Source organism: Saimiri boliviensis, chromosome 6 (assembly GCF_048565385.1).
Source record: "Saimiri boliviensis isolate mSaiBol1 chromosome 6, mSaiBol1.pri, whole genome shotgun sequence".
Classification (NCBI taxonomy): domain Eukaryota; kingdom Metazoa; phylum Chordata; class Mammalia; order Primates; family Cebidae; genus Saimiri; species Saimiri boliviensis.
Genome location: NC_133454.1, coordinates 79,107,501 through 79,135,485, shown reverse-complemented (window position 1 = coordinate 79,135,485; position 27,985 = coordinate 79,107,501). Strand labels below are relative to the sequence as shown.

General features: G+C 40.1%; 1 protein-coding gene and 1 non-coding gene across 2 annotated transcripts in view; both read right to left on the bottom strand.

Moving 5' to 3' along the window:
• IPO7 (importin 7) overlaps positions 1-27,985 on the bottom strand; it is a 67,374-nt gene that overhangs the window by 7,825 nt on the left and 31,564 nt on the right. Inside the window, exons 6-23 of the mRNA XM_039470903.2 lie at positions 25,747-25,836; positions 23,013-23,107; positions 22,821-22,905; positions 19,869-20,003; positions 19,119-19,218; positions 17,697-17,773; positions 17,273-17,389; positions 13,179-13,268; positions 12,614-12,779; positions 11,979-12,139; positions 10,723-10,851; positions 8,290-8,356; positions 8,084-8,209; positions 7,245-7,342; positions 6,016-6,111; positions 4,716-4,936; positions 4,411-4,616; positions 1,416-1,622 (exon numbers count right to left, since the gene is read on the bottom strand). Of these exons, the coding sequence (XP_039326837.1) occupies positions 1,416-1,622; positions 4,411-4,616; positions 4,716-4,936; positions 6,016-6,111; positions 7,245-7,342; positions 8,084-8,209; positions 8,290-8,356; positions 10,723-10,851; positions 11,979-12,139; positions 12,614-12,779; positions 13,179-13,268; positions 17,273-17,389; positions 17,697-17,773; positions 19,119-19,218; positions 19,869-20,003; positions 22,821-22,905; positions 23,013-23,107; positions 25,747-25,836 (2,266 nt within the window). The remainder of the gene's footprint in view (positions 1-1,415; positions 1,623-4,410; positions 4,617-4,715; positions 4,937-6,015; positions 6,112-7,244; positions 7,343-8,083; positions 8,210-8,289; positions 8,357-10,722; positions 10,852-11,978; positions 12,140-12,613; positions 12,780-13,178; positions 13,269-17,272; positions 17,390-17,696; positions 17,774-19,118; positions 19,219-19,868; positions 20,004-22,820; positions 22,906-23,012; positions 23,108-25,746; positions 25,837-27,985) is intronic.
• Positions 12,856-13,037, bottom strand: LOC120364816 (small nucleolar RNA SNORA23). The gene has a single exon (XR_005579955.1). It is a non-coding gene; the product is annotated as a small nucleolar RNA SNORA23 (small nucleolar RNA).

Here is a 27,985-nt window from a genome sequence, read left to right as displayed (position 1 = left end):
CAGGCTGGAGTGCAATGGCGCGATCTCGGCTCACCGCAACCTCCGCCTCCTGGGCTCAGGCAATTCTCCTGCCTCAGCCTCCTGAGTAGCTGGGATTACAGGCACGTGCCACCATGCCCAGCTAATTTTTTTGTATTTTTAGTAGAGACGGGGTTTCACCATGTTGACCAGGATGGTCTCGATCTCTCGACCTTGTGATCCACCCGCCTCGGCCTCCCAAAGTGCTGGGATTACAGGCTTGAGCCACCGCGCCCGGCCAGCAATTTAATTTCTTAATGTGGATGGTAAAACACAGACAGATGCTATACCTTGTTGAAATCCAAGTAAATGAAGGCTGGGCGTGGGGGCTCACGCCTGTAATCCAAGCACTTTGGAGGCCAAGGCAGGAGGATCACCTGAGGTCGGGAGTTCAAGACCAGCCTGACCAACATGGTGAAACCCTGTCTTTAAAAAAAAAAGAAAAAAAAAAGCCGGGCGCGGTGGCTCAACCTGTAATCCCAGCACTTTGGGAGGCCGAGGCGGGTGGATCACGAGGTCAAGAGATCGAGACCATCCTGGTCAACATGGTGAAACCCCGTCTCTACTAAAAATACAAAAAAAAAATTAGCTGGGCATGGTGGCGCGTGCCTGTAATCCCAGCTACTCAGGAGGTTGAGGCAGGAGAATTGCCTGAACCCGGGAGGCGGAGGTTGCGGTGAGCCGAGATCGTGCCATTGCACTCCAGCCTGGGTAACAAGAGTGAAACTCTGCTCAAAAAAAAAAAAAAAGAAAGAAAGAAAGAAAAAATCAAGTAAATGATTGTTATGTGGCTCCAGAATACTAGGCATATATAATCAAAAAATCTCAGGATTATTAGTTGTTTAAAGCTAAAAATTGGCCAGGCACGGTGGCTCACGCCTTTAATCCTAGTACTTTGGGAGGCCGAGGCGGGTGGATCACCTGAGGTCAGGAGTTCAAGACCAGCCTGGCCATCATGGTGAAACCCCATCTTTTTTTAAAAAAAAAAAGCTGAAAATTCGATTATGCCAAAGGTGCTAATTTAGTAACAACAGATTAAACTAGTTAACATACCATAGAACATAGGAAAACAATAATTGTAAGATTATGTAAGAGTGGTTGCTTCTAAGGAAAGCTGGGAGACCGAGAAGTAGCAAAGAGGCACTGTCACTGTATACCTTTTGGAACTACATTATTTTCCTATAATCTTTCAAAATTACAATCTAAATGTAAAATAACAGGATGAAGAAAGAATACTCAGAAACTATGGCAACCTTAGAAATAATTTTGGTTACTTTGCCTAACAAGCCTTTTCTAGTCTGGGTTTGATATCCTCCAAACTCCTCCTTTAAAGGGCAGACAGAGACTAGAACAGATTTGTTCAATGAAATGGATCCACATGTAACAAGTTGACTTACTTTGAAAGATAGCTTTAAATATCTGATACTCATCAACAGGGTTATCTTCGTCATCAATGATTGTGGAATAGCCTTCCAGAGCAGTCTCTTCAGCATCGTCTTCTTCCCAATCTTCATCATCTCCATCTTCACCTGCCTGCTTAGCCAGAATCTCCAAATATTCTTGCCCATCTTCATCAATATCATCTTCATCACTTCCCAGTTCCTCTGCCAAGTCATAATATAAGTACTTTTATTTTTTTTATTTTTAATTTTTTTTTTTTTTTTTTTTTTGAGACGGAGTTTCGCTCTTGTTACCCAGGCTGGAGTGCAATGGCACGATCTCGGCTCACCGCAACCTCCGCCTCCTGGGTTCAAGCAATTCTCCTGCCTCAGCCTCCTCAGTAGCTGGGATTACAGGCACATGCCACCATGCCCAGCTAATGTTTTGTATTTTTAGTAGAGACGGGGTTTCACCATGTTGACCAGGATGGTCTCGATCTCTCGACCTGGTGATCCACCCGCCTCGGCCTCCCAAAGTGCTGGGATTACAGGCTTGAGCCACCGCGCCCGGCTTATTTTTAATTTTTTTTAGAGACGGAGTTTTGCTCTTGTTACCCAGGCTGGAGTGCAATGGCGCGATCTTGGCTCACCGCAACCTCCGCCTCCTGGGTTCAGGCAATTCTGCCTCAGTCTCCTGAGTAGCTGGGATTACAGGCACGCGCCACCATGCCCAGCTAATTTTTTTGGATTTTTAGTAGAGACAGGGTTTCACCGTGTTGACCAGGATGGTCTCAATCTGTTGACTTCGTGATCCGCCCGCCTCGGCCTCCCAAAGTGCTGGGATTATAGGCGTGAGCCACTGCGCCCGGCCGAATATAAGTACTTTTATAACAATGAGATATTTTACTCAACAAAGTGACAGTCATCTCAATCACTGTCAGTAAATTACAACTCACAACTGACTAGAGACAGCTCCAAGAATTAGTGTTTAAATACATGTTCAACAATAAATAGAAATGAAAATTCCTGTAGGAGTCCAAGAAAACCAACCATGATTTAATGTATTCTTAATACTAGACATCTGAAAAAGGACTGCATATTATGAACATACTACTGTTAAACCCGCCAAACTTTTTGTAAGATTTTTATTAAAGGCTGGATGATAAAAGACAAAAATGGCAATAGCTATCTATCTATGTTGAAACTCTTATAGTACTCTCTTAATATTTTATTAATTTATACACTGATAGTATACAGTGTCTTATAGATAAAATGTACTTCTCCACATCTAATTAACTTAATTTTATAGTGCAGGTATGCTTAGGTTTTAGAATTAATAGATGGGATGGATGTCTGCAATAAATTGTCAACATTAATACCATAAATCATTAGCAGTTTTTTTTTTTTTTTGAGACAGAGTTTCACTCTTGTTACCCAGGCTGGAGTGCACAATGGCACGATCTCGGCTCACCGAAACCTCCGTCTCCTGGGTTCAGGCAATTCTCCTGCCTCAGCCTCCTGAGTAGCTGGGATTACAGGCATGCACCACCATGCCCAGCTAATTTTTTGTATTTTTAATAGAGACGGGGTTTCACCATGTTGACCAGGATGGTCTCGATCTGTTGACCTCGTGATCCACCCGCCTCGGCCTCCCAAAGTGCTGGGATTACAGGCTTGAGCCACCGCGCCCGGCCATTAGCAGTTTAAAGACAAAAACCCCATAAATCTTTTAACAGTAAGTATAATGATATGTGTACCTTTGTTAACACTGTTAATTCCATTATGTATTACTGAGTACCATCTGCCAAGCACTATGTTAAGTGTTAAATATTCCCTCATGTAATTCCCACAACTTTTTCTTTCTTTTTTTTTTTTTTTTAAGAAATGGGGTTTAGGCTGAGTGCTGTGGCTCATGCCTGTAATCCCAGCACTTTGGGAAGCTGAGGTGAGCAGATTACAAGGTCAGGAGTTCAACACCAGCCTGGCCAACATGGTGAACCCATCTCTACTAACAATGCAAAAATTAGCTAGGTGTTGGCTGGGCGCAGTGGCTCACGCCTGTAATCCCAGCACTTTGGGAGGCCGAGGCGGGTGGATCACGAGGTCAAAAGATTGAGACCATCCTGGTCAACATGGTGAAACCCTGTCTCTACTAAAAATACAAAAAATTAACTGGGCATGGTGGTGCGTGCCTGTAGTCCCAGCTACTCAGGAGGCTGAGGCAGGAGAATTGCCTGAACCCAGGAGGTGGAGGTTGTGGTGAGCTGAGATCATGCCATTGCACTCCAGCCTGGGTAACAACAGCGAAACTCCGTCTCAAAAAAAAAAAAAAAAAAAAAAAAAAAAAAAATTAGCTAGGTGTTGTGGCATGTTCTTGCTGCCCCAACTACTCGGGAAGCTGAGGCAGGAAAACTGCTTGAACCGGGGAGGCAGAGGTTGCAGTGAGCTCAGATTGTGCCGTTGCACTCTAGCCTTGGCAATGGGAGCAAAACTCTGTTTAAAAAAAGAAAAAAAAAAAAAAGGAGAGGGGGTTCACTACGTTGCCTAAGCTGGACTTGAACTCCTGGGCTCAAGCAACTCCCAAGTAGCGGGATCTACAGGCACATGCATGCCACCTTACAAACTTCCTCAACTCTTAAAAGGACCTATAATCTCTCGATCTTAAATGGACTCAGCCTCTGTATCAAATATATTATTATATACAGAATTGTTTGGCTTTGTAATCCTTTCCCACAGTAGATAAAAAACTTTTGAAGAAATGCATCACGTCTCATTCATCTTTGTATCTACAGTGCTAACAATGCTTACAATGAACAAACCATTGTTGATTGCATACGATAATGATTTGAACTGCTCTACATGTTGGTGATACAGCTCAAGTTCCTGCCTTCATCACTGTAGTGAGAAGACAGGACATCTTTCTGTGAGTGAAAGCATTTGGGTATGATCCCACATTTATTTGGGAGAAGGGCTAGGGAACAAGTTTTGTCTTCTTCCACTGAAAATCACTTACCAGTTTCATCATCATCTTCAGCTTCATCATCATCATCACTGTCATTCTCGTGTTCTGCATGGCAGGCATATGCTCTTTTTAATCCATTAAATAAAAGGATAAAAGCTGGCAAAATCTGTCCAGAAACCTGATTTAAAACTTGGGGTATCTGTTCCATATCAATAAGAGCACAAAGTCCAAGAACACACATCTTTCTGTCATGAAGCCTAAAGGGAAAAAAAAAAGAGATTTTCTGTTTTCTTTTCCTAAATAAGCAGAGTTTGGCCCAAAGCAAATTTAATAAAATTGCAATGTGTGTCACTTACCCTAAGAAACAGTCAACATCATTAAGCCACTGTGTAATAAAATGATTTGTAACTGGTTCAACATTATTAGGGAAGCGAAGATTTTCTAAGGTATTGAGTAGTAGGTGTGGATTATAATACAAAGCTGCAATTGCAACTTGCAGACACATAGTTCGAAGTTCACTTGTCTTAACCTCTCTTGTCAGTCTTTCTAAGGCTGCTTCCACAAATAAGGGAATGCACTACAAAAAAAGACAGCAAGATATTCTAAGACTGTAGTTAATAGTATACAAACTATTCGAAAAATATTAACTTCTTTGTTGCCTCAATTAACCCTATTGTAGCATCAGGTGACCAATATTTACTACTGAGGCACTGCACGGGGAAGTCTAATTTTAGAGAAAGTCTAGTAGTCTCCACACAGCTACTAAAAGTTCACAATGGTATCAATCATGGCTTCACAATGTTCCTATTAAAATTGACCATGGGCCGGGTGTCATGGCTCACACCTGTACTCCCAACATTTTGGGAGTCTAAAGCGGGCGGATCACTTGAAGTCAGGAGTTTGAGACCAGACTGGCCAAAATGGCGAAGCCCCATCTCTACTAAAAATATAAAAAATTTGCCCGGTGTGGTAGTGCATGCCTGTAATCCCAGCTACTTGGGAGGCTGAGGCAGGAACCTGGCTGCAGTGAGCAAAGACTGTGCCACTGTACTCCAGCCTGGGCAACAGAGCAAGACCCTGACTCAAAAAACAAACAAACAAAAATTGACCATGGAAATTACTAAAGCTATTTAAAAAATCTTAAGCCAAAGTTTACCTTTCATGATAACAAACAAGCCACAATTTTTTTTTTTTTTTTTTTTTATTGAGATGGAGGAGTTTCGCTCTTGCTACCCAGGCTGGAGTGCAATGGCGCGATCTCGGCTCACCGCAACCTCCGCCTCCTGGGTTCAGGCAATTCTCCTGTCTCAGCCTCCTGAGCAGCTGCGATTATAGGCATGCGCCACCATGCCCAGCTAATTTTTTGTATTTTTAGTAGAGACGGGGTTTCACGATGTTGACCAGGATGGTCTCGATCTCTTGACCTCGTGATCCACCCGCCTCGGCCTCCCAAAGTGCTGGGATTATAGGCGTGAGCCACCACGCCCGGCGAGAAGCCATAAAATATTATTAATTAAAAATATTAGTTGTCTAGATGGCAAAATAAACAAAAACATACAGCATACTCAACAAATGCCAAAAAAGGAGGAAATAGAGTGGAAGGAAAAGATTACCCCTATGAAGCCTCAACTATGAATAATTATTAGCCTCACTGACCTGGTCAATGCCACGCCCTTTGCACTGCAGAATGATGACCTCTAACAATTTTGCTGCATGACATTCTGCGTCTTCTCCTGCAACTCCTGTAAGAACCTGATCAACATAGAATATAAATTGCGGTGAGGCTTCATGAAACCTTTAAATCAGATATCTGAATCAAAGAAACAATTTCCCACCAAATATCACAAGTATCCTAACTAATATGAATAACTGCAATGTTCACTGCACAGATGATAGACTCAAGTACCTCTGAGGATCTGGAGTTGTCTACCTCCTCTCTTTTATAGTCTAGCCCTCTGGCATCTTGGTCTATGTCATCAAAGTACCTATCCTGTAGTGCTATTCTGAATTACAGCAAGTTGACAACTACTAACTTCTCATACACAGGTGGTAGCTAAAACACCTAACCTTTCCCATGTAAAGAACTACAAAACCTAAGATGTAAAAAAACAGTGGGGGAGGGAGAAATGGAGGGAGGAAGAGGCAGCCTGTTGAGGGCAAATGTTGCCCTACAAACTCCTGACAGAAACAAACATGAATGTGAAGGCTAGTGAACACTAGATGAGTGTAAATGATTAAGTGTTGAGGAATAGAAATGTAAATGGTGTATCTCTATTCCCAGAATATTAATATAAACAATATAATTGGCAGTAAACAATGACTAACAGAACTAGATAATTATGTGTGACTTCCTGTTTAGAGGGGAAAGAGATGAGTGAAAGAAATCTAAAAACTTCATGGAGCAAATCATTTTCTAATGACCTGAAACAGATATTGCTAGAAATTCAAATGCGACCAATGACACCGACTTTGATATTGATGGAATCCAGTTTAACTATTTGTTTCCCCAACCAAAACTGAAGGGGAACTTTCATCCCCTATTTCTTATAAACCCACAGTTGCTAAGCTTTTCCTTTATAAAACATCTCTATCCATTCGTAAACCACTCAAAAATCTCTCGAGCTCTTGATTCTTTCCTGCTTTTGATTCCAAAAGACTATGTTAGTTAAACTTCGGGCACTCTAAAATTCAAAAACAAATTCCGTGTCAGAGGGCACACAAAATTATCAAAACTATGGCATCTAGGGACCAATGACTTTTAATTTTTAAAGCCCTTAATTCTGTCAGATTCATGTCTACTACAATGTGGTACCACGTGAGTCTTCACAATTTCATACATTTTATAGCAGAAGCCTCGTGAAATCTGATATATAAAAATGACCTACCTTTTTGCACATACTGTATATCATTTCAAGATACTTGGTATCAGACAGAAGTGTGTCTGTATCAACTGTTACATAATTATGAAGGAGGGGCATCATATCTATATTAATAAAAAACATCAGTTACACATCTTTACTAATACAAATGCTTTATCTTTGCTTTTGTCTCTAACATTCACTTTTTATTTTTATTTTTTTGGGGGGGGAGGATACTCTCACTCTGTTGCCCAGGATGGGGTGCAGTGGTGAGATTAAAGCTCACTATAACCCCAAAATCCTGGACTCAGATGATCCTCCAACCTCAGCCTCCCAGGTAGCTGGGACTATGGGCACACCCCACCACACCCAATTAATTTTAATAAGAGAGACAGGGTCTGACCAATAGCCCAGGCTGGTCGAGAATTACTGGACTGAAGTGCTCTCTCGCCTTCTCGCCTTCCCGAAGTGCTGGCATTACAGGCATGACACACTATGCCTGACCTTAACATTCACTTTTAATTAAAATATATTCATTTATAATTAAATGCAGAAATGAACCTATTATTAAAGTGATTTTCTTTGTATTTAGTTAAACATAAAAATTATACACATTTATTTCAATTTATATGACGATTACGAGGGGGTGTGTGGGTATCTACGTGTGTTTACAAAGAATAAACCTAAAATTGGAACTAAATTTTATAAGAGAAATCAATTCCATGCATCACCAGTGAGCATTAACTTCTACTGATAACTTTTCTGAACAATGAAGCAGTCCCGAACATTCAAAAGCCTACGTTCAAATGATAAGCTACAAATAAAGCAGGGAAAACCCTCAGTATTTCCATGCTGATTTGACTCACCTGTAAAGTAATCAAAGCCATCTTGCTGAAAGACTTCAAATACAAGGGGTAGTAGCTGCCACATCTGTGGAGACACTTGTTGACATGTCAAACTATGTGCTAAAGAGAAGATCTCCTCATAGAATTCTAAAACAGAAAACTGAGTCATTAGTAAAATGCTTATGTGAAATAGCACTAGATTCTTAGCACAATCAGAAGTATAATACCTAAGACATGTTGTTGTAAAACAGTACCAATGACTTGTAAGCAGATTCCCTCAAGCTGTTGGGTTATCTAAAAAGAGAAGAAAAAAAAATCATATGCAACTACAGCCCACTGAATGACTTAGTAAGATAATGCATACTATAATTCAGTATACTTAAATATAAAGTCCATATTGTGAAGAAATGATCTTAAGTCTTTGTTTTAAAATGACATAGACATTATAAAACTGTGATCTCAGATAAAAATATAATGAAGGCTGGGTGTGGTGGCTGACTCCTGTAATCCCAGCACTTTGGGAGGCTGAGGTGGGCAGATCACCTGAGGTCAGGAGTTTGACACCAACCTGACCAACATGATGAAACCCCATCTCTACTAAAAATACAAAAATTAGCCAGGCACAGTGGTGGGTGCCTGTAATCTCAGCTACTTAGGAGGCTGAGGCAGGAGAATGGCTTGAACCCGGGAGGTGGAGGTTGCAGTAAGCTGAGATCTTGTCATTGTACTCTGGCCTGGGCTAGATTCCACCTCAAAAAAAGAAAAAAAAAAAGTAATGAAATACCATAACAATGAGAAAAACACAAGAAAACACAAGGAATGGCCAGCTTAATTTACCTAAAAAGGAAATAACATCATTCTCAAAAAACAAAAACTATGAAAATGCAGGAGTCAGTCACGCGCACTGGCTCATGCCTGTAATCCCAGCAGTTTTGAGACGCCAGGGCGGGTGGATCACCTGAGGTCAGGAGTTTGCAGCCAGCTTGGCCAACATAGTGAAACCCCATCTCTACTAAAAATACAAAAAAATAGCTGGGGATGGTGGTGGGTGTCTGGACTCCCAGCTATTTGGGAGCCTGAGGCTTGAGACTGGGAGGCAAAATTTGCAGTGAGCCGAAATGATGCCACTGCCCTCCTGTCTGGGCGACAAAGGAAGAGTCTGTCTCAAAAAACATTAAGTTAAGCCGGGCGCGGTGGCTCATGCCTTGTAATCCCAGCACTTTGGGAGGCTGAGGCAGGCGGATCACCTGAGCTCAGGAGTTTGAGACCAGCCTGACCAGTATGGTGAAACCCTGTCTTTAAAAAAACAAAACAAAACAAAACAAACCAGTAAGTTAAGTAAAAAAACTTCATGCTGCAAAAAAAGGCAACTTGCTGAAAACATAATTTATACATAACACATACATTACATTACAAGCATCTGCATTGGAATTATAAACACCAAATTCATGACAGTGTTACTTCTATGGGAAGAATGTATCTGAGATTGTTTTGGTCTCTCTTTCTCTCGCTCTTTCACCCAGGCTGGAGTGCAGTGGTGCAATCTCGGCTCACTGCAACCTCTACCTCCTGGATAAAGGTGATTCTTCTGCCTCAGCCTCCTCAGTAGCTGGGACTACAGGCGCCTGTCAGCACACCTGGCTAATTTTTGTATTTTCAGTGGAAATGAGGTTTCACCATGTTGGCCAGGTTGGTCTCAAACTCCTGGCTTGGAGTGATCCACCCAACATGGCCTCCCAAAGTGCTGGGATTACAGCCATGAGCCACTGTGCCCGACCCAAAATAGTTTTTCTTAACATAAAAGAAACATTTTAAGTGTTAAAAATGTAATAAAGGTAAAGTATTGGTTACAGTTTTCTTGTTCTTTACTCTTTTCTGTATGTTTTAAATAATTTCATTTTTAAAAATCCATTATTGGGCGGCTGGGCATTGTGGCTCACAGCTGTAATCCCAGCACTTTGGGAGGCCAAGGCAGGTGGATCACCTGAGATCAGGAGTTCAAGACCAGCCTGGCCAACATGATGAAACCCCGTCTCTACTAAAAATACAAAAATCAGCCAGGCGGGGTGACAGGTGCCTGTAATCCCAGCTGCTCAGGAGGCTGAGGCAGGAGAATTGCTTGAACCCAGGAGGCGGAAGTTGGTGAGCTGAGATCGCACCACTGTGCTCCAGCCTAGGCAACAGAGCGAGACTCACACACACACAAAATTCATTATTACAACTTACTTTTCCAAAAGACAACTGGAAGAGAAGAAAACTATGAAGATGGTAGTGATGGCTGCGTAATAATGTGAATATACTTAATATCAGTGAACTATATACTTAGAAATGATTAGGATTGTCAATTTTATGCTACGTGTATTTCACCACAATTTTTCAAACAAGTAAAAAGAAAAACATGTTTTTCCTGGGAACCACTATCCTTCTGGATATGAGAAAACATAATAGGGAGCCAAAATCCTGGGCCCTAAGACAATAAAACAAATACTTGCTTCCTATTCCTTCTACTAATGCTTTAGAACTTAAAATATAAGGCACCAATCTTACCTTTATAAAAGGGAAAATGGTAACAAGGTACATGAGACAGCCAGAGAGATATTACGGCCCTCCAAAAAGCATAAAATGGCTTGAAAAACTGCAACACTGGATCATCGTCTTACCTCTTTATGATCTTCAACTACACTAAGAAGTGTGTCAATTGTATTCAGAATTCCCATAGCAGTAACTGCTTTGTCATCACTACCTTCTTCATCTGGCCCCGTCTGGATTACTTGGTTAAATGTCATTGCCTAGATTACAGAGAATGTAACTCAAGTTTGTCATTGAGGCATTATAAATATGTTTTGGTCTAAGACTCTTAATTTTTAGAGTGTTCTCATTGGGATACCACAACAATGTCTCCAAACTGATTAATGATAATAAAGAGCTTAAGCTTTAAAATCAAATGGTCTACTCATTGGGTGACCTTATTTCTGCATGCTACTTTGGGGATTTCATAGACAATGTGTGAGGACTAAGTGAGGCAAGGTATAAAAAGTACTTAATATTGTGAATAGTTTTCATTAGTATTTCTCATTAGCACTTGACAACACCCAAATAAAAGCATATTTAATCATCAAGGGAGTTACTGATTTATCTTTTGTAATATTCAGTCGATTATTTTGCGCTTTCCAGGCCTCTCCACAGATAGTCATGCCTGAGGTTAAGAACAACTACTATGGGCTGGGCGCAGTGGTTCACGCCTGTAATCCCAGGACCTTGGGTGGATCACCTGAGGGCTGGAGTTGGAGACCAGCCTGGCCAACATGATGACACCCCATCTCTATTTATTTAAAACAAACAAACAAACAAAAACAAAAAACTACAATGAAGACCCATGTATGAATCCCACCCCCACCCTGTCTAGCTTAGGTAATTAACCATTCTATATCTCACATTTTCTCTGTAGAACAGGAATAATTCTCACACACAATTAATTAAGTTAAGTATCTGTCAAGGGCTTTATGTGCTACACAGTAATGTCTATCAAGTATCTGCTATAAGGCAGATACCGGTGAACTGGTATCTGGGCCTGTTAGGACCAGTAGGTAAACGGCAGGTGAGTATTACTGCCAGAGATTCTCATAGGAGCATGAACTCTACTGTGAAATGTGCAAACTCCTCATGAGAAACCACTGCCTGGTAAGAGGGGGAACAGTTTCATTCCAAAGCCATCTCCCTTGGACCACAGTTTCATTCCAAAGTCATCTCCCTTGGACCAACTGTGGAAAAATTATCTTCCACAAAACCGGTCCCAGGTGCCAAAAAGGTTGGGGACTGCTGCTATAAGGTAAGGCAAGCCACTTGTGACACAATCTGAAACATACTAAGAGCTAAATTAAAATGCTTGCAAAAACGATAGGTTCAAACAACATACCAAATGTTGTGTCATTTCCACGGCAATAGGAGTAACTTCTTCACTATATTCACAGATCATTTTCTGAATTACATTGGTAAGGTCATCATTTTCTGTTTCTCTTATAATATGAAGAAGAGCCTGCATTACAGGTCTGATGAATGGTGTGATATATTCTTTAGCTGTAAGAGAAAGAGTGTATCAATGAGCTTTTCTAAAAAGTACTTTCACATAAAAAAAGAGGTATGCCAAGTTTCTAGGATTATGCCTTTTTACAATCAGGCATAAAGACACTCATTACTATATATATATATATATATATATATATATATTTTTTTTTTTTTTTTAATAAGAGGCAGGGAGGGGTTTGCTCTGTTGCCCAGGCTGGGAGGCAGTCGCAATCACAGAACACTGCAGCCTTGAACTGCTGGGCTCAAGTGATCCTGCTGCCTCAGACTCCCAAGTAGCCGGGACTACAGGTACCTGCCACAATGTCCAGTTAATTTTGAAAAAATTTTTTGCAGCGATGTTGCCCAGGCTGGTCTTACCTGGCTTCAAGCATTCTTCCTGCCTCAGCCTACCAAAGTGCTAAGATTACAGGCGTGACCCACCACACCTGGCCAACATTCACTTTTCTTAACATAATAATCCTTTACCTTTTTCTTGATTGCTGATCAATACTTGAAGGGCAATGGCAGCTTCCACTTTCACAGGCATTTCTCTATCATCAATCAGACATCTTCTTGTTAGCTCTAAGGCTGTTTGAAGGTTCTGATCACTTTTGAACTTCACTTCACAAAAATAGTGAAGCACCCAGCAAGCCTTTTGTAAAAATACAGTGAGTTAGTGTAGATACCTTGCCTTAAATTCCCCCAAGCTAATCTCTAATCTTTGAGTTCTGTGTATGGGACTTTGGAGGCTGGCCAGTGGTAGATGTGTCCAGAGACAACACTAGACCAGTACTATGATCCCAAGTTACTCTTTGGCTGCATGACATTTGTGTGGATAGCAAGATCTGAATGCAAAACACAGACAGACACTGCTACCAGACACAGATGAAAGCTATGCACACATTACAGCAGCCATGTAATCATGTACATTAAACAGAAACATAAAACAAAATATAGTCTTCAAAGTGAACATTTAAAAGTTTCAATATAATAGTCCAGAGTCATTCATTACAAGACAGAAGTATATAAATAATGCAGCTTTAAAACATACCCTTGCTCTCATGTAGCCTAGTTCACTGCTGAAGAGAGGGAATACATGATTCTGCAACATGTATTCCATCTGATCTTTATAGATCTTTTTCTGTAAATACAAACAACAATTATTTTGATACAGTTCCAAATACAATCATCTCAATTTCCAAATAGATTAATACTGTTAAAAATGACTATTAACGCCAAAACATATTCTCATCTTTTGAATCCCAGGATCCACAACCAATTTTCTTATTCCAGAACTTCACCACCAAAAACCACTGAACACATTTTGACATGTTTTCACATTCCTTGATTAGAAAGCCATAATGCCAAATCTTAAAAGCAATAGTGTCTGACTAAGTTTGCTTAATTTTGTCACCTTACGAATTTTATTTCTTATGAAACTTTTAGAAGAAAACAACCTCTCTGGTAAAGTTTCTAGCTAACATGATGTGAAAAAAAATCCTGCTTTGAAACTAAAACTGGCTCTCTAAGAAGGTGCTACTTTTTTTTTTTTTGAGATGGAGTCTCTCATTCTCACCCAGGCTGGAATGAAGTGGCACAATCTCAGCTCACTGCAACCTCTGCCTCCTGGGTTCAAGTGTTTCTTTAAAAAGGCACTCTCAATATTCAAGCTGAGTATTTTCTAAGTGCTAAGAAGCTTTTTGGAAGAGTTCCTTAAACTGCACATTAAATAAACATTAAAAACCTAAGCCACTTATATATCACCACTTATATAATCAGATATGACAACTAAGTGCAATGTGAGACCCTAGACAGGGTTATGGAACAGAAAAAAGGACACAGTGGTAAATCTTGTGAAATTTAAAAAAGATCCACAGACTAGTTGATAGTAACATACCAAAATGAACTTCATGTTCATGATAACTGTGCCTACCTATTTAAGATATTACCACTAAGAGAAGCTGAGTGAAAGGTAAGAACAGACAAACAAGATACTCAAATGTGCCAAGAGAACTCACTTAATTCCCAGCCTCCTACACAACAAATGATAGGAATGTCTTTAATATATACTTTATAAACTAAGAGATGGATGGGTGAACAGGTACAGAAAAGATGAAAGATGGCTGAGTGCAGTGGCTCACGCCTGCAATCCTGGCACTCTGGGAGGCCAAGGCAAGCGGATTACCTGAGGCCAGGAGATCCAGATCATCCTGGCTAACATGATAAAACCCAATCTCTACTAAAAATACAAAAAAATTAGCTGGGTGTAGTGGCGCATGCCTGTAGTCTCAGCTACTTGGGAGGCTGAGGCAGGGGAATCACTTGAACCCTCAAGGCAGAGGTTGCAGTGAGCTGAGATTGTGCCACTGGAACTCCAGCCTGGGCTAGAGTGAGACTCCATCTCGAAAAAAAAAAAAAAATTAGCTGGGCATGGTGGCAGGCATCTAAAGCACAAGAATCACTTGAACCTGGGAGGCAGAGGTTGCAGTGAGCCAAGATCATGCCACTGCATTCCAGCCTGGGTGAAAAAAAAAAATGCTGCTACTTGGGAGGCCAAAGCAGGAGAATCACTTGAACCCAGGAGACCAGAAGCCACAGTGAGCCGAGATCTTGCCACTGCATTCCAGCCTGGGCAATAGAGCAAGACTCCATTTCAAAACAAAAAAAGTGGTGGGGTGGGATGGGAGTAAGCAGTTTGAATCGATATTCTCTAAAAATATACAAATGGACAATAAACACAAGAAAAGTTTCAAAGCCACAAAGAGATACTAATTCACGTTCACCAGGATGGCTATAATCAAAATATACTGCTGGTAGAAATATAAATGGTACAGTGACTCTGGAAAATGGTCCTGTGGTTTCTCGAATTATGACCAGCAATTCATACTCACAGGTATATACCCATGAAAAATAAAAACATACGTCCACATAAAAACTTCAACATGAGCCAGGCCTAGTGGCTCACACCTGTAATCCCAGCACTTTGGGAGACCAAGGCAGGTGGATCACAAGGTCAGGAGTTCAAGACCAGCCTGGCCAATGTGGTGAAACCCCATTTCTACCAAAAATACAAAAATTAGCCAGGCATGGTAGCAGGTGCCTGTTAATTCCAGCTACTCCGGAGGCTAAGGCGGGGAACCCAGGAGGCGTAGTTGCATGAGCCGACATTGTGCCACTGCACTCCAGCCTGGGCAACAGAGCAAGACTGTCTGAAAACCAAACAAAAAAACTTAAACATGAATATTCACAGCAACATTTGTAGTAGCCAGAAAATAGAAGCGACTAATGAATGAATAAAATCTGGTATATTAATATAATGAAATATAATTTGGCAACGAAACAGAAAAGGTACTGAAACATGCTACAACATGGGTAATCCTTGGAAACATTACACTAAATGAAAGAAGTCATCCACAAAGGACTACATATTATGACTTCATTTACATAAAATGTCCAGAATAAACAAATCCATAGAACAAATGTGGACTACAGGTAGCCTAGGGCTGGGAGATTTGGGGTGAAATGTAGAGTGACTGCCAATGTATACAGAATTTCTTTCTTTTTCTTTTTTTTTTTTTTTGAGACGGAGTTTCGCCCTTGTTACCCAGGCTGGAGTGCAATGGCGCGACCTCGGCTCACCGCAACCTCCGCCTCCTGGGCTCAGGCAATTCTCCTGCCTCAGCCTCCTGAGTAGCTGGGATTACAGGCACGTGCCACCATGCCCAGCTAATTTTTTGCACTTTTAGTAGAGACGGGGTTTCACCATGTTGACCAGGATGGTCTCGATCTCTCGACCTCGTGATCCACCCGCCTCGGCCTCCCAAAGTGCTGGGATTACAGGCTTGAGCCACCGCGCCCGGCGTATACAGAATTTCTTCTGAGGGTGATAGTTATACAACTGTGAATAATAAAAACTACTGAGTTGTACATCACATAAGGATGTTAATTTTTTTTATTGAGACCAAGTCTCTGTAGCTTGGGCTGGAGTGTGGAGTGCAGTGGCATGACCTTGGCTCACTGCAGCCTCCACCTCCCGGCTTCAAATCCTTCTCCTGCCTCAGTCTCCCGAGTAGCTGGGATTACAGACATGCGCCAACACGGCCAGCTAATTTTTGTATTTTCAGTAGAGATGGGGTTTTGCCATGTTGGCCGGGCTGGTCTCAAACTCCTGACCTCAAGCAATCTGCCCTCTTCGGCCTCCTAAAGTACTGTGATTACAGGCATGAGCCAACACACCCAATGCATTTTTTGTTTTTATAAAGATGGGGGTCTCGGCTGGGCGCGGTGGCTCAAGCCTGTAATCCCAGCACTTTGGGAGGCCGAGGCGGGTGGATCACAAGGTCAAGAGATCGAGACCAACCTGGTCAACATGGTGAAACCCCGTCTCTACTAAAAATACAAAAAATTAGCTGGGCATAGTGGTGCGTGCCTGTAATCCCAGCTACTCAGGAGGCTGAGGCAGGAGAATTGCCTGAACCCAGGAGGCGGACGTTGCGGTGAGCCGAAATCGCGCCACTGCACTCCAGCCTGGGTGACAAGAGCAAAACAAAATAACTCCGTCTAAAAAAAAAAAAAAAAAAAAAAAAAAAGATGGAGGCCTCAGTATGTTGCTCAGGCTGGTCTCAAAGGCCCAAGCAATCTGCCCACCTTAGCATCCCAAAGTGCTCGGATTACAGAAGTCAGCCACTGTGCCTGGCTGCCTGTTTATTTATTTTATTTTATTTTATTTTATTTTATTTTGAGATGGAGTTTCGCTCTCGTTACCCAGGCTGGAGTGCAATGGCGCGATCTCGGCTCACCGCAACCACCACCTCCTGGGTTCAGGCAATTCTCCTGCCTCAGCCTCCTGAGTAACTGGGATTACAGGCATGCGCCACCATGCCCAGCTAATTTTTTGTATTTTTAGTAGAGACGGGGTTTCACCATGTTGACCAGGATGGTCTCGATCTCTCGACCTCGTGATCCACCCGCCTCGGCCTCCCAAAGTGCTGGGATTACAGGCTTGAGCCACCGCGCCTCGCCTGGCTGTTTATTTTTAAAAACTACTTGCACACACAAAAAAACTAAAAAACAAAAAAAAATAAATAAAAACAAAACAAAAAACTACTTGCAGACTCATGCACATACAAATACACTAAAGAATACCTTCAGAAGTATTTCAGCTAAAGAGCCAATCATATGCAGGGCTCCATCTTTTTTTCGAGGGTCAGCATTTGGTTCTGTAAGAATCTGGTAACAAAATCCCATAGTCTTTTGCAGTACCTAGATTAAAAGAGAAAAGCGCTATTATTGAATAGGCCAACAGTACTTAAAAAACACTAACAAAGTGACTCATATGACATTTAAAACTGAGTGCATAGTTGAATAAATCTGTTTTTTCTTTTTCTTTTTCTTTTTTTTTTAAGATGGGATTTCACCATGTTGGTCAGGCTGGTCTTGAACTCCCGACCTCAGGTGATCCGCCCCACTTGGCCTCCAAAGTGCCTGGATTACAGACGTGAACCACCACGCCCGGCCAATAAATTTTAAATAATATAGGAAAAGTTACCTAAACATTAAATAAGCCTACCTCTTTCCTCTTACTACAGGCTGTAAACAAAAGTGTCTGGGCAGCAGTGGTAGGAGAAATAAAATCTTCAAACACATCTAGAGAACAAGTTTAAAATTAAGACAATAAACATTACTTTCTTCACAAAAGCATTTAAAAACATGCTTAATCTTTTCCTAAGGTATGAAAATGATCCTAGATTCCCGTGTAATTTTGCAAAAGCAGAATTCCATGTCTTTTCCATACAAGTTAAGTGTTTTTGTTTGTTTGGAGATGGAATCTCACTGTGTCACCTAGGCTGGAGTGCAGTGGGGCAATCTCGGCTCACTGTAACCTCCAACTACTAGGTTCAAGTGATTCTCTTGCCTCAGCCTCTCGTGTAGCTGGATTACAGATGCCTGCCACCACATCCAGCTAATTTTGGTACTTTTAGTAGAGATGGGGTTTCACCATGTTGGCCAGGCTGGACTCGAACTCCTGAACTCAAACGATCTGCCCACTTCGGCCTCCCAATGTGTTGGGATTACAGACATTAGCCACCACACCTGACTTGTACAAATTAAATGCTAATCCATGAATTCTTCCTAATAGTTTTTCATTTTTCTTTTTTAACCCATAACTTAGCAGTTTAAATTATATGTATGAAACACTACTGATGTGAGAATTTTCACAATAGCATCACAAAAGTACAAGCTGCAAAAAGCACAGATGATCTGCTAAGAGGAAGGACCAATATTCCACATTATTAGCCAAATTACAATTCTTTAGTTCTGTGCAGGGACTTCATGTGACTCCAGCTTCCAATGTGTTTTCTCATTTCCCACACATATGATGACCAACATAAGATCCAAAAGCATACTTGATACATTTAGTGTTGAGGTGTAATCTTGAATATCTAACAGTTTTGGCATTCAGTAATAAAAGCTTAACAGTATTGAATTTGTGTCTGCTAAAAGTAAGATGATTATCAATAATGAATGGTCCCCAAAATGAATAGCCCCCCCAAAAAACTATACAAGGGATACATTAAAACAACAAAGAAGGGCCGGGCCCAGTGTGGTGGCTCACACCTGTAATCCCAGCACTTTGGAAGGCCGAGTCAGGTGGATCACCTGAGCATAGGAATTTGAGACCAGCCTGGCCAACATGATGAAACCCCATCTCTACCAAAAACACAAAAAATCAGCTGGGCATGATGGCAGGTGCCTGTAATCCCAGCTACTTAGGAGACTGAGGCAGGAGAATCGCTTGAACCTGGGAGGCAGAGGAGGCAGTGAGCTAAGATCGGGCCACTGCACTCAAGCCTGGGTGACAAGAGTGAAACTCGTCTCGAAAAATAAAAAATAAAGAAGATACCTAATACCCCATAGGTTGGCTACACACAATCACTCTAATCTTAATTACTGACTTTTTTTTGTTTCTAAAAAGGTGACTATTTCTTACCAAACTTCATGCGTATGTATTCGTAAGGGTCTTCTTGCCAAAGTTCTTCATCAGCATCTGTATAGCACATCAATGGAAAAATAACGTCTTGGATAATGCCCTGCAATTTAAAAGTTAAGAAAACAGTAGCCATCAGTTTTCAAATTTAAACCTTCAAATTTCCTCTAAGTATTAAAACCAAAGAAACACTATGATGTGAATTTTAAAGCTTAATATCAAACTTTAGTAATGCATTTAATGTGTTCTAAGATCAACTATCTAACTACATGCATGTACTTCCCCTCTCTGTAACAAGTAATTATAAGATATAAGTGTACGTACGCTGCAAATAAGTATCCTAAAAATATGCACATATGTAAGTCTATAAAATTCTACAGCTCTAAATAAAGCAAATAAATTATTCATAGAAATAGGAGATAAGCCACTTAGGCTAGAAACTAATCTGGTGAAATAAAGTCCCTTGGTTACTCCAAATTACATGATAAAATGTAATCATAGACCAAGAGTATGAACTTAAATCAAGGTTGAAGATAAAAGTTTTGGATTAAAAAGTAAGTTGGATAGTCACAAAATACCTCTCATAACTTTATGTCAGAGTGTTCTGTCTCCTTTTCCTGCTACACTCTCAAAACCACCACCAGAAGTAAACTAAGTAACACAACTCAACAAACATGCAAGTTTTCAACCTTTATGGCAATTGATGTTATTTCTATTATATTTGCTATAAAAACATTTCAGATAAATGATTACTTGTATATGGGGCTTCAGATTCTTCCAGGTGAGAGCATGAGAAACTCCTTGATTAATATAATTTAATGTCTGTTGTAAAACTCGAGGAGCCATATATTGCTTCTCCTTGTACTGATATAACACCTTCAATAAAACCTTGGAAAAAAATTTTTCAATCAAAAATCAATGTCCAAATAGAAATTTCAACCACTTACAAGCCAGTCAAAACAGTTAACATGTATCTTAATGCCCTGGTCATCAAGAAAAACGATCGCATTCTGTTAAAAATAATTCAACTCATTTCTGATTAAGAATAAAAAGAAAAGTATATGCTATCTTTGTTTTTATTTTTTTTTCTTTGCTAAAGACAGTGGCTCACTATGTTGTCAGGCTGGTCTTGAACACCTAGCCTCAAGCAATCCTCCTGTCTCAGCCTCCCTAAGTGCTGGGATTACAGGTGTAAGCCACCACACCTGGACCATATGCTACCTACTGAAAAACTACAGTATTGAAAGCCCTATCTTGTTAAAGCCATCTTCTAGAAAAACCTCACCCAAAGCAGTTAACTGCCTATTTAGAATCTGTCAATAGTTCTAATTCTAATTCATGTTTCAGAACACTGGTACTTGAAGTCCACAAACCTCTAGTGGTCCCCAAGACTATTTCAAAGGATCTACTAGGTTAAAGCTACTTTCATAATGATGTTGTCTGCTTTCTTTTAAAATGCTGGGTTTTGAGTAAATAAGTATTTGTATCAATGGTACAAAACCACAGTGTTAAATGCTGTGGTGCCTTATTTGAATAAAGACAGTATGATATTAAAGTCCCTGTTTTTTTTTTTTTTTTTTTTGAGACAGTGCCTCGCCTTGCTGCCCAGGCTGGAGTGCAGCGGCGCAATCTCAGCTCATTGCAACCTCTGCCTCCTAGGTTCAAGGGATTCTCCTGCCTCAGCCTCCCTAGTAGCTGGGACTACAGGTGAGCACCACCACGCCCAGTTAATTTTTGTATTTTTAGTAGAAACAGGGTTTTGCCATGTTGGCCAGGTTGGTCTCGAACTCCTGATTGTAGGTGATCTACCTGCCTCTTTACACCCACATTCTTACAGAACAAGTTTTCCTTAATAACTTTGATGAGAAGAAAAAGTATGATTATTCAGTAAGAAGTACACAGATAGCCATTCTACATATCAAAGTACAATGGTTACAACACTTGGTAAGAGATTGAATTGCATGCTGAAATAGTCACATATTCCATGAAACACTATTTTATCCTTGAAAGAACAACTGATAGACAATAGTTATTTAGAATAACTGATAGACAATAGTTTTCCTAAATAACTATTGTTATTTAGAATATGGCAGATTTTAGGCCAGGAGCGGTGGCTCAAGCCTGTAATCCCAGCACTTTGGGAGGCTGAGGCGGGTGGATCACAAGGTCAAGAGATCGAGACCATCCTGGTCAACATGGTGAAACCCCATCTCTAGTAAAAATGCAAAAAAAAATTAGCAGGGCATGGTGGCGCGTGCCTGTAATCCCAGCTACTCAGGAGGCTGAGGCAGGAGAATTGCCTGAACCCAGGAGGCGGAGGTTGTGGTGAGCCGTGATCGCGCCATTGCACTCCAGCCTGGGTAACAAGAGTGAAACTCCGTCTCAAAAAAAAAAAAAAAAAAAGAATAAAAAGAATATGGCAGATTTTTTCTCAAAATTGAATAAAATGAATCCATCATTTTAAGGAAAATTGCTGACAATATGTTGCCAGCATTAAATTTGAGGTTTCTTTTTTTTTTATTCGAGACAGAGTTTCGCTCTTGTTACCCAGGCTGGAGTGCAACGGCGTGATCTCGGCTCACCGCAACCTCCACCTCCTGGGCTCAGACAATTCTCCTGCCTCAGCCTCCTGAGTAGCTGGGATTACAGGCACGCGCCACCACGCCCAGCTAGTGTTTTGTATTTTTAGTAGAGACGGGGTTTCACCATATTGACCAGGATGGTTTCGATCTCTTGACCTCGTGATCCACCTGCCTCGGCCTCCCAAAGTGCTGGGATTACAGGCTTGAGCCACTGCGCCCAGTCCCTAAATTTGAGGTTTCAAGCCAATATTTGAATTGTGGGCTGGACGTGGCAGCTCATGGCTATAATTCCAGCACTTTAGGAGTCCAGTGTGCAGATCACTTGAGGTCAGGAGTTTAAAACCAGCCTGGCCAACATGATAAAATCCCATCTCTACTGAAAATACAAAAATGAGCTGGGTATGGTGGCGGCCACCTGTAATCCCAGCTACTCAGGCGGCTTAGACATGAAAATCACTTGAACCCAGTGGGCAGAGGTTGCAGTAAGCCAAGGTAGCACCACTGCACTCCAGCCCAGAGAACAGAGCAAGACTCCATCTCAAAAAAAAAAAAATTAGAATTCTGTAACTAAGACAATGAATCACGTCTGTAATCCCAGCACTTTGGGAGGCCAAGGCGGGCTATACCAGCCTGACCAACATAGAGAAAACCCATCTCTACTGAAAATGTAATACAAAATTAGCCAAGGATGGTGGTGCATGCCTGTAATCCCAGCTGCTCAGGAGGCTGAGGCGGGAGAATCACTTAAACCCAGGAGCAGCGGTTGTAGTCAGCCAAGATTGCACCACTGCACTCCAGCCTGGGCAACAAGAGCAAAACTCTGTCTCAAAAAAAAATAAAATAAAAATAAAAGTTTCTGTTAATATGTACTGTTATTATTTTTTAATGAACTGCTTAATTTTGTTTTAATTTCTAATGTGATAAATATCACTGGGTATAACTCACATAAGAACCCAATGGTCTCTTTAGTAATTTAAACATTAAGAGATCCTGAGACCAAAAATGTTTGAGACCTGCTATAGGGTCCAAACGTGAACTCTTTAGATATCAAAGAAACCAGAAATAAGACAAATTAACTTAAAGATGCCATATTTCCACTTAGAAAAACCAGTAACAGACTTACTTGCTGTACACCAACAGCAAATGCCTTCAGAAATACTTCAGCAAATTCATTATACTCCTTGGAAACATTGCCAGGGCTTCCATATCTAAAAGAACATCAAAATGCCCATTGTTTCTTTATGTTTTATGCCAGCACTTATAAAAGCAAAACCTTTAAAAACTAATTTAAATCACCATATATGGATAAGATTACCTTTCAAAAAGCCTTGCTAAAATATGTAAGGCCCACTTCTTGCATTTCCACCATGGTAACTCAGGCCGATCATCTTCTTCAACTTGAAGTGTTTCCTTTGAAAAGATATTTATTGTAAATCACACAGTCTCAGGGATATCAAATAAAGAAAAAAAAAGATACTTATTTAATGATAGAGATAATATAACATAGGAGGAACAACATGAGATGAGAACAGATTGACAAAAATATGAATGCCTCTCTAATGTTGGCCTTTCATAACAGAAGGTTAGACTTGGAAAAGTATTAACCCTAGTTAAATCCAAGAGACATCCTCACTGCTTCACTAGTTGGTTATAAAAGACATGCTTCTTAAAATTCTTCTACAAGCTTAAAACAAAACATTTTAGTCAAGATCTAAATAGTATAGTCAAGGCCCTATGAGAAACATCATTTCAGAAATCTAGTTTCAGATATGTAAGTATAAACGCACAAGAATTTGTGTATGAGAATATTAATTACAATACTATTTGTAATGGTAAAAAACTGGCAAGAACCTGAACATTCATTAATAAGGGAATGTTTAATTATGTAACATCCATAAAAGACTACTAGACAACCACTGAAAGAAGGAACTGGATAATTATACATTGACCTAAGATATCCATGACATATTTTTTAAGTAGGATAAGGGAGTGAATACACAGAGCAATTGAATACTCTCATACATCGCTAGGGAGAGCAATGCTACAGCCACTTTGGAAGTTACTTGCAAAGTTAAACATACACCTTCCCTATGACCCAATTCCTTTCTTTGATAGTTATACAAGAATGTAAAAAACATGTAACCATAAAAAGACATGTAAGAATGTTCATAGCTTTATCTATAATACTGAAAAAGTAAAACTATCTGGATGTCCATCAGCATCCAGATATTGTGATATACCTATACAATGGGCTTAGCAATAAGAAAGAATAAACTATCACTATACAACATGAAAGAATCTTATAAATATACTAAGCAAAAGAAGCCAGAAACAAAAGATTACTTATTAAGTTCTAAAATAGACGAAATCTATTGTGCGGGAAATGAGATGATGGCAGAGATGACTAGAACCAGTCATGAGGCAAACATTCTGAGGTGATGGTTACATGGGTACATATAATTGTGATAACTCACTGAACTGCTTATTTATAATTGGTGCAGAGATTATAAATTATACACAAAAAGGTGCAGAATTTGTATGTGAGACCTTTAAAAGTTGTATTTTATTTCATGCTATGGGCAAAGGAAAAACAAAAACAAAACAAAAAAGTTGTATATTTATTAAATGTACACAGAAAAATATACACCAAACTAGTTTCCTGTGGAGTGTGTAGAAATGTTGTTTCTTTTGCATTGTTTGTAAATCTTTTTGAAACAAATCTTTAAAAGAAAAATTAAACTACAAAATAGGACTTTGGTCTCACTTATGTGATTAGCAATATTATATTGGACAAATTATATAACCCTCCCAGAAAGAATTTTGAGGGTTAAATAAGTACATATTAATAACAGTGCTTGAAATATACTGGGTCAGCCAGATGCAGTGGCTGATGAGGTCAGGAGTTCAAGACTTGCCTGGCCAAGACGGTGAAACTCTGTCTCTACTAAAAATACAAAAATTAGCCGGGCACTGTGGCAGGCGCCTGTAATCCCAGCTACTCAGAGGCTGAGGCAGAGAACTGCTTGAACCCAGGAGGCAGAGGTTGCAGTGAGCCAAGATTGCAACACTGCATTATAGCCTGGGTGACAGAGGGAGAGACTATGTCTTAAAAAAAAAAACAAAAAACAAAAAACTGGGTATTCAGTAATCTGCAAATTCCCCCCTCTCTCTAGAAAACGAGCTCTAGAAAACTAGATTATAAAGAATAATAATTTTTTAAAATTTGATTATGAAAATAACACAACTGGACAACTCTAAATGTACTAAAAACTACCAAGTTATATTTCAAAAGAGTAAATTTTATGGTATGTGAGTTATTTCTCAATAAAGTTATTTAGAAAAGATAACATAACTATAAAGTTTGGCCAACTTGTAAATCAAGTTCTTCCTCTGTATGTGGGCATCTGACAAATTAACTAGGCTGAAAGCTAGCTATGAGCTCTTAATTTAAGAACTGAGAAGAGGCCGGGCGCGGTGGCTCAAGCCTGTAATCCCAGCACTTTGGGAGGCCGAGGCGGGTGGATCATGAGGTCAAGAGATCGAGACCATCCTGGTCAACATGTGAAACCCCGTCTCTACTAAAAATACAAAAAAACTAGCTGGGCGTGGTGGCGCGTGCCTGTAATCCCAGCTACTCAGGAGGCTGAGGCAGGAGAATTGCCTGAGCCCAGAAGGCGGAGGTTGCGATGAGCCGAGATCGCGCCATTGCACTCCAGCCTGGGTAACGAGAGCGAAACTCCGTCTCAAAAAAAAAAAAAAAAAAAAAAAAAAGAACTGAGAAGAAACAGAAGATTTAGGATGAAATAAAGACAACAGAAGTGCTTAAACTGTAATATATTTTAAAAATCACCATTTACAACTTTTTACACTAAGTAAATGTATATATGTAATGCATATGTAAACAAATGAAAAGCTATCTTTAATCTTGAAAAAAATACATCACAAATTATAAAAGTTCATAGAGAATGTTACAGGAAACACCAGTTAAAGTCTTCAAAAGACCATTAAATATATTTAGTAATTTAATAAGAGAACATACAGAAACTTACATTAGGTACATCCCTGTTCACAACAGTCTTTAAAATTTCTATCCATTCTGTCAGGTTCTGTTGATTTATCAGTTCCAGTGGTAGTGTATACTAAATAAAAGTCAAGAATTAAAACTTCAAAATCTTTGCTAAAGAAAATCCCACCTCTTTTTACTCTTCACAATACCTACCAAAAGTATGTCATTCAATCCACATTTCCTGCTTTTAGTACACAGATACATTTCTTTGCTTGTTACCTATAATGGTAAACGGTGAGTGGGCATCCCTGTCATATACTCATTTTACTGGGGTATCTTATTTTCACTGTAAGGTATGATATCTATTGCAGACTTCTAACGCACACATTTCAGCAAGTTAAGAAAGATTCTATTTTAGGATTCTAACAGTTGTTTATTTTCTTCAAAGCAGACATGGTTATTTACTTTTATAAAATGCGTTATCTGACATCCATAAAGATGGTTACAGGTCTCTATTTTAATGTGATGTAAGGGTTAATTACAAAAATTAAATTCTTACTATTGACCCATTCTTGTATTCCTGGAATAAATCCTCTCAGTAGGCCAATAAAATAGATATCCAATTTGGGATTTTAGGACATCTATTTTCACAAGTGAGACGGGGCTATATTTTTATAATAGGGTATGCTAGTCTCAAATAATGAGCTGATAAACTATTTTGTCTTATTCCGTATGCCCTACGATAGTTTTCAAAAAGATCTATTATTTAATCCAAAAGTTATGATCCTACCAGTTAGAAAAAATATTGAAAAGACTAGGCCGAGCGCGGTGGCTCAGCCTGTAATCCCAGCACTTTGGGAGGCCGAGGCGGGTGGATCACGAGGTCAAGAGATCGAGACCATCCCGGTCAACATGGTGAAACCCCGTCTCTACTAAAAATACAAAAAATTAGCTGGGCATGGTGGCGTGTGCCTGTAATCCCAGCTACTCAGGAGGCTGAGGCAGGAGAATTGCCTGAACCCAGGAGGCGGAGGTTGCGGTGAGCCGAGATCGCGCCATTGCACTCCAGCCTGGGGTAACAAGAGCGAAACTCCGTCTCAAAAAAAAAAAAAGAAAAAAAAAGAAAAGACTAGTGTTGATTCAAATTACTTGAAAGAATCACTTAAGAGTCCAACAGAATGGCATTAAGGTACCCTTAGATTCAGAGTGGGAGATACTTGAATGTCTTTAAAGATCTAGCAAAGACATGAAAAATCCAACCAAGCAACAGAGTTAGGCAAGTATAATCTCAGTGGAAGTTAAATCCTAGATCTTTCTTCCTTTCTCTTTTTTTTTTAGGGACCAGGTCTCGCTCTGTCAGGATGGACTATAGCCTTGAACTCCTGGCTTCAAGCAATCCTCCCACCTCAGCCTCCAGAGTAACTGGGATTACAGGCTTACAGGTGTGAGCCACTGTGCCTGGCTCTGATCCATTTAAATGAGATTTTTTAATGTAATGGTATGACTTGGACCAAAGGTCTTGGTAGATGAGATAAACACTTCTATGGTACATGGTGCAAAAAGAACCAGAATTTATCTGATTTTTTAAAATCTGCTTTATAATTACGTTTCACTGCGAATACTGACCCAACCATTTCTGTAGTGGCTATCTTTTATCCTAGAAAAATTCAGAGCAACATACAGAAATAATAAAACCCATTACTGTGTGCCAGTAAAGCCCATGGATACAGTGTTTTTGTGACAAGTTTAGGAATAGGTTTTCTATTTATTGAGACAATTTATGTATATCTTGCATATCAGAGTATGTGTTAGATTTCAACTGTAATCAAGTAATGGGTTTTCAAATTCAAAAATTCTTTTTTCTTTTTCTTTTCTCCTCCGTGTCCTGGGTTCAAGCTATTCTCCTGCCTCTGTCTCCCAAGTAGTCGGGGTTATAGGCATGTGCCACCATGCCTGGCTAATTTTTCTGAATTTTTAGTAGAGATGGGGTTTTCTACATGTTGGTCAGGCTGGTCCTGAACTCCTGACTTCAGGTGATCTGCCTGCCTCAGCCTCCCAAAGTACTGGGATTACAGGCATGAGCCACTGTGCCTGGCCTAGATTCATTAATTCTTGTAAGGTGAAAGATGCTTCCTAAAATGACTAATTTGGTTGTAGTAAATAGCTTAAGAGAATTTGACGTTGCTCGTTTGCAGTTTAAGATTTATTACGGTTATCTACATGTTTGGGGACGTATGCTTTTTTAGACTTAATATTTTGGCAATTTATATTTTGCTAGAAAA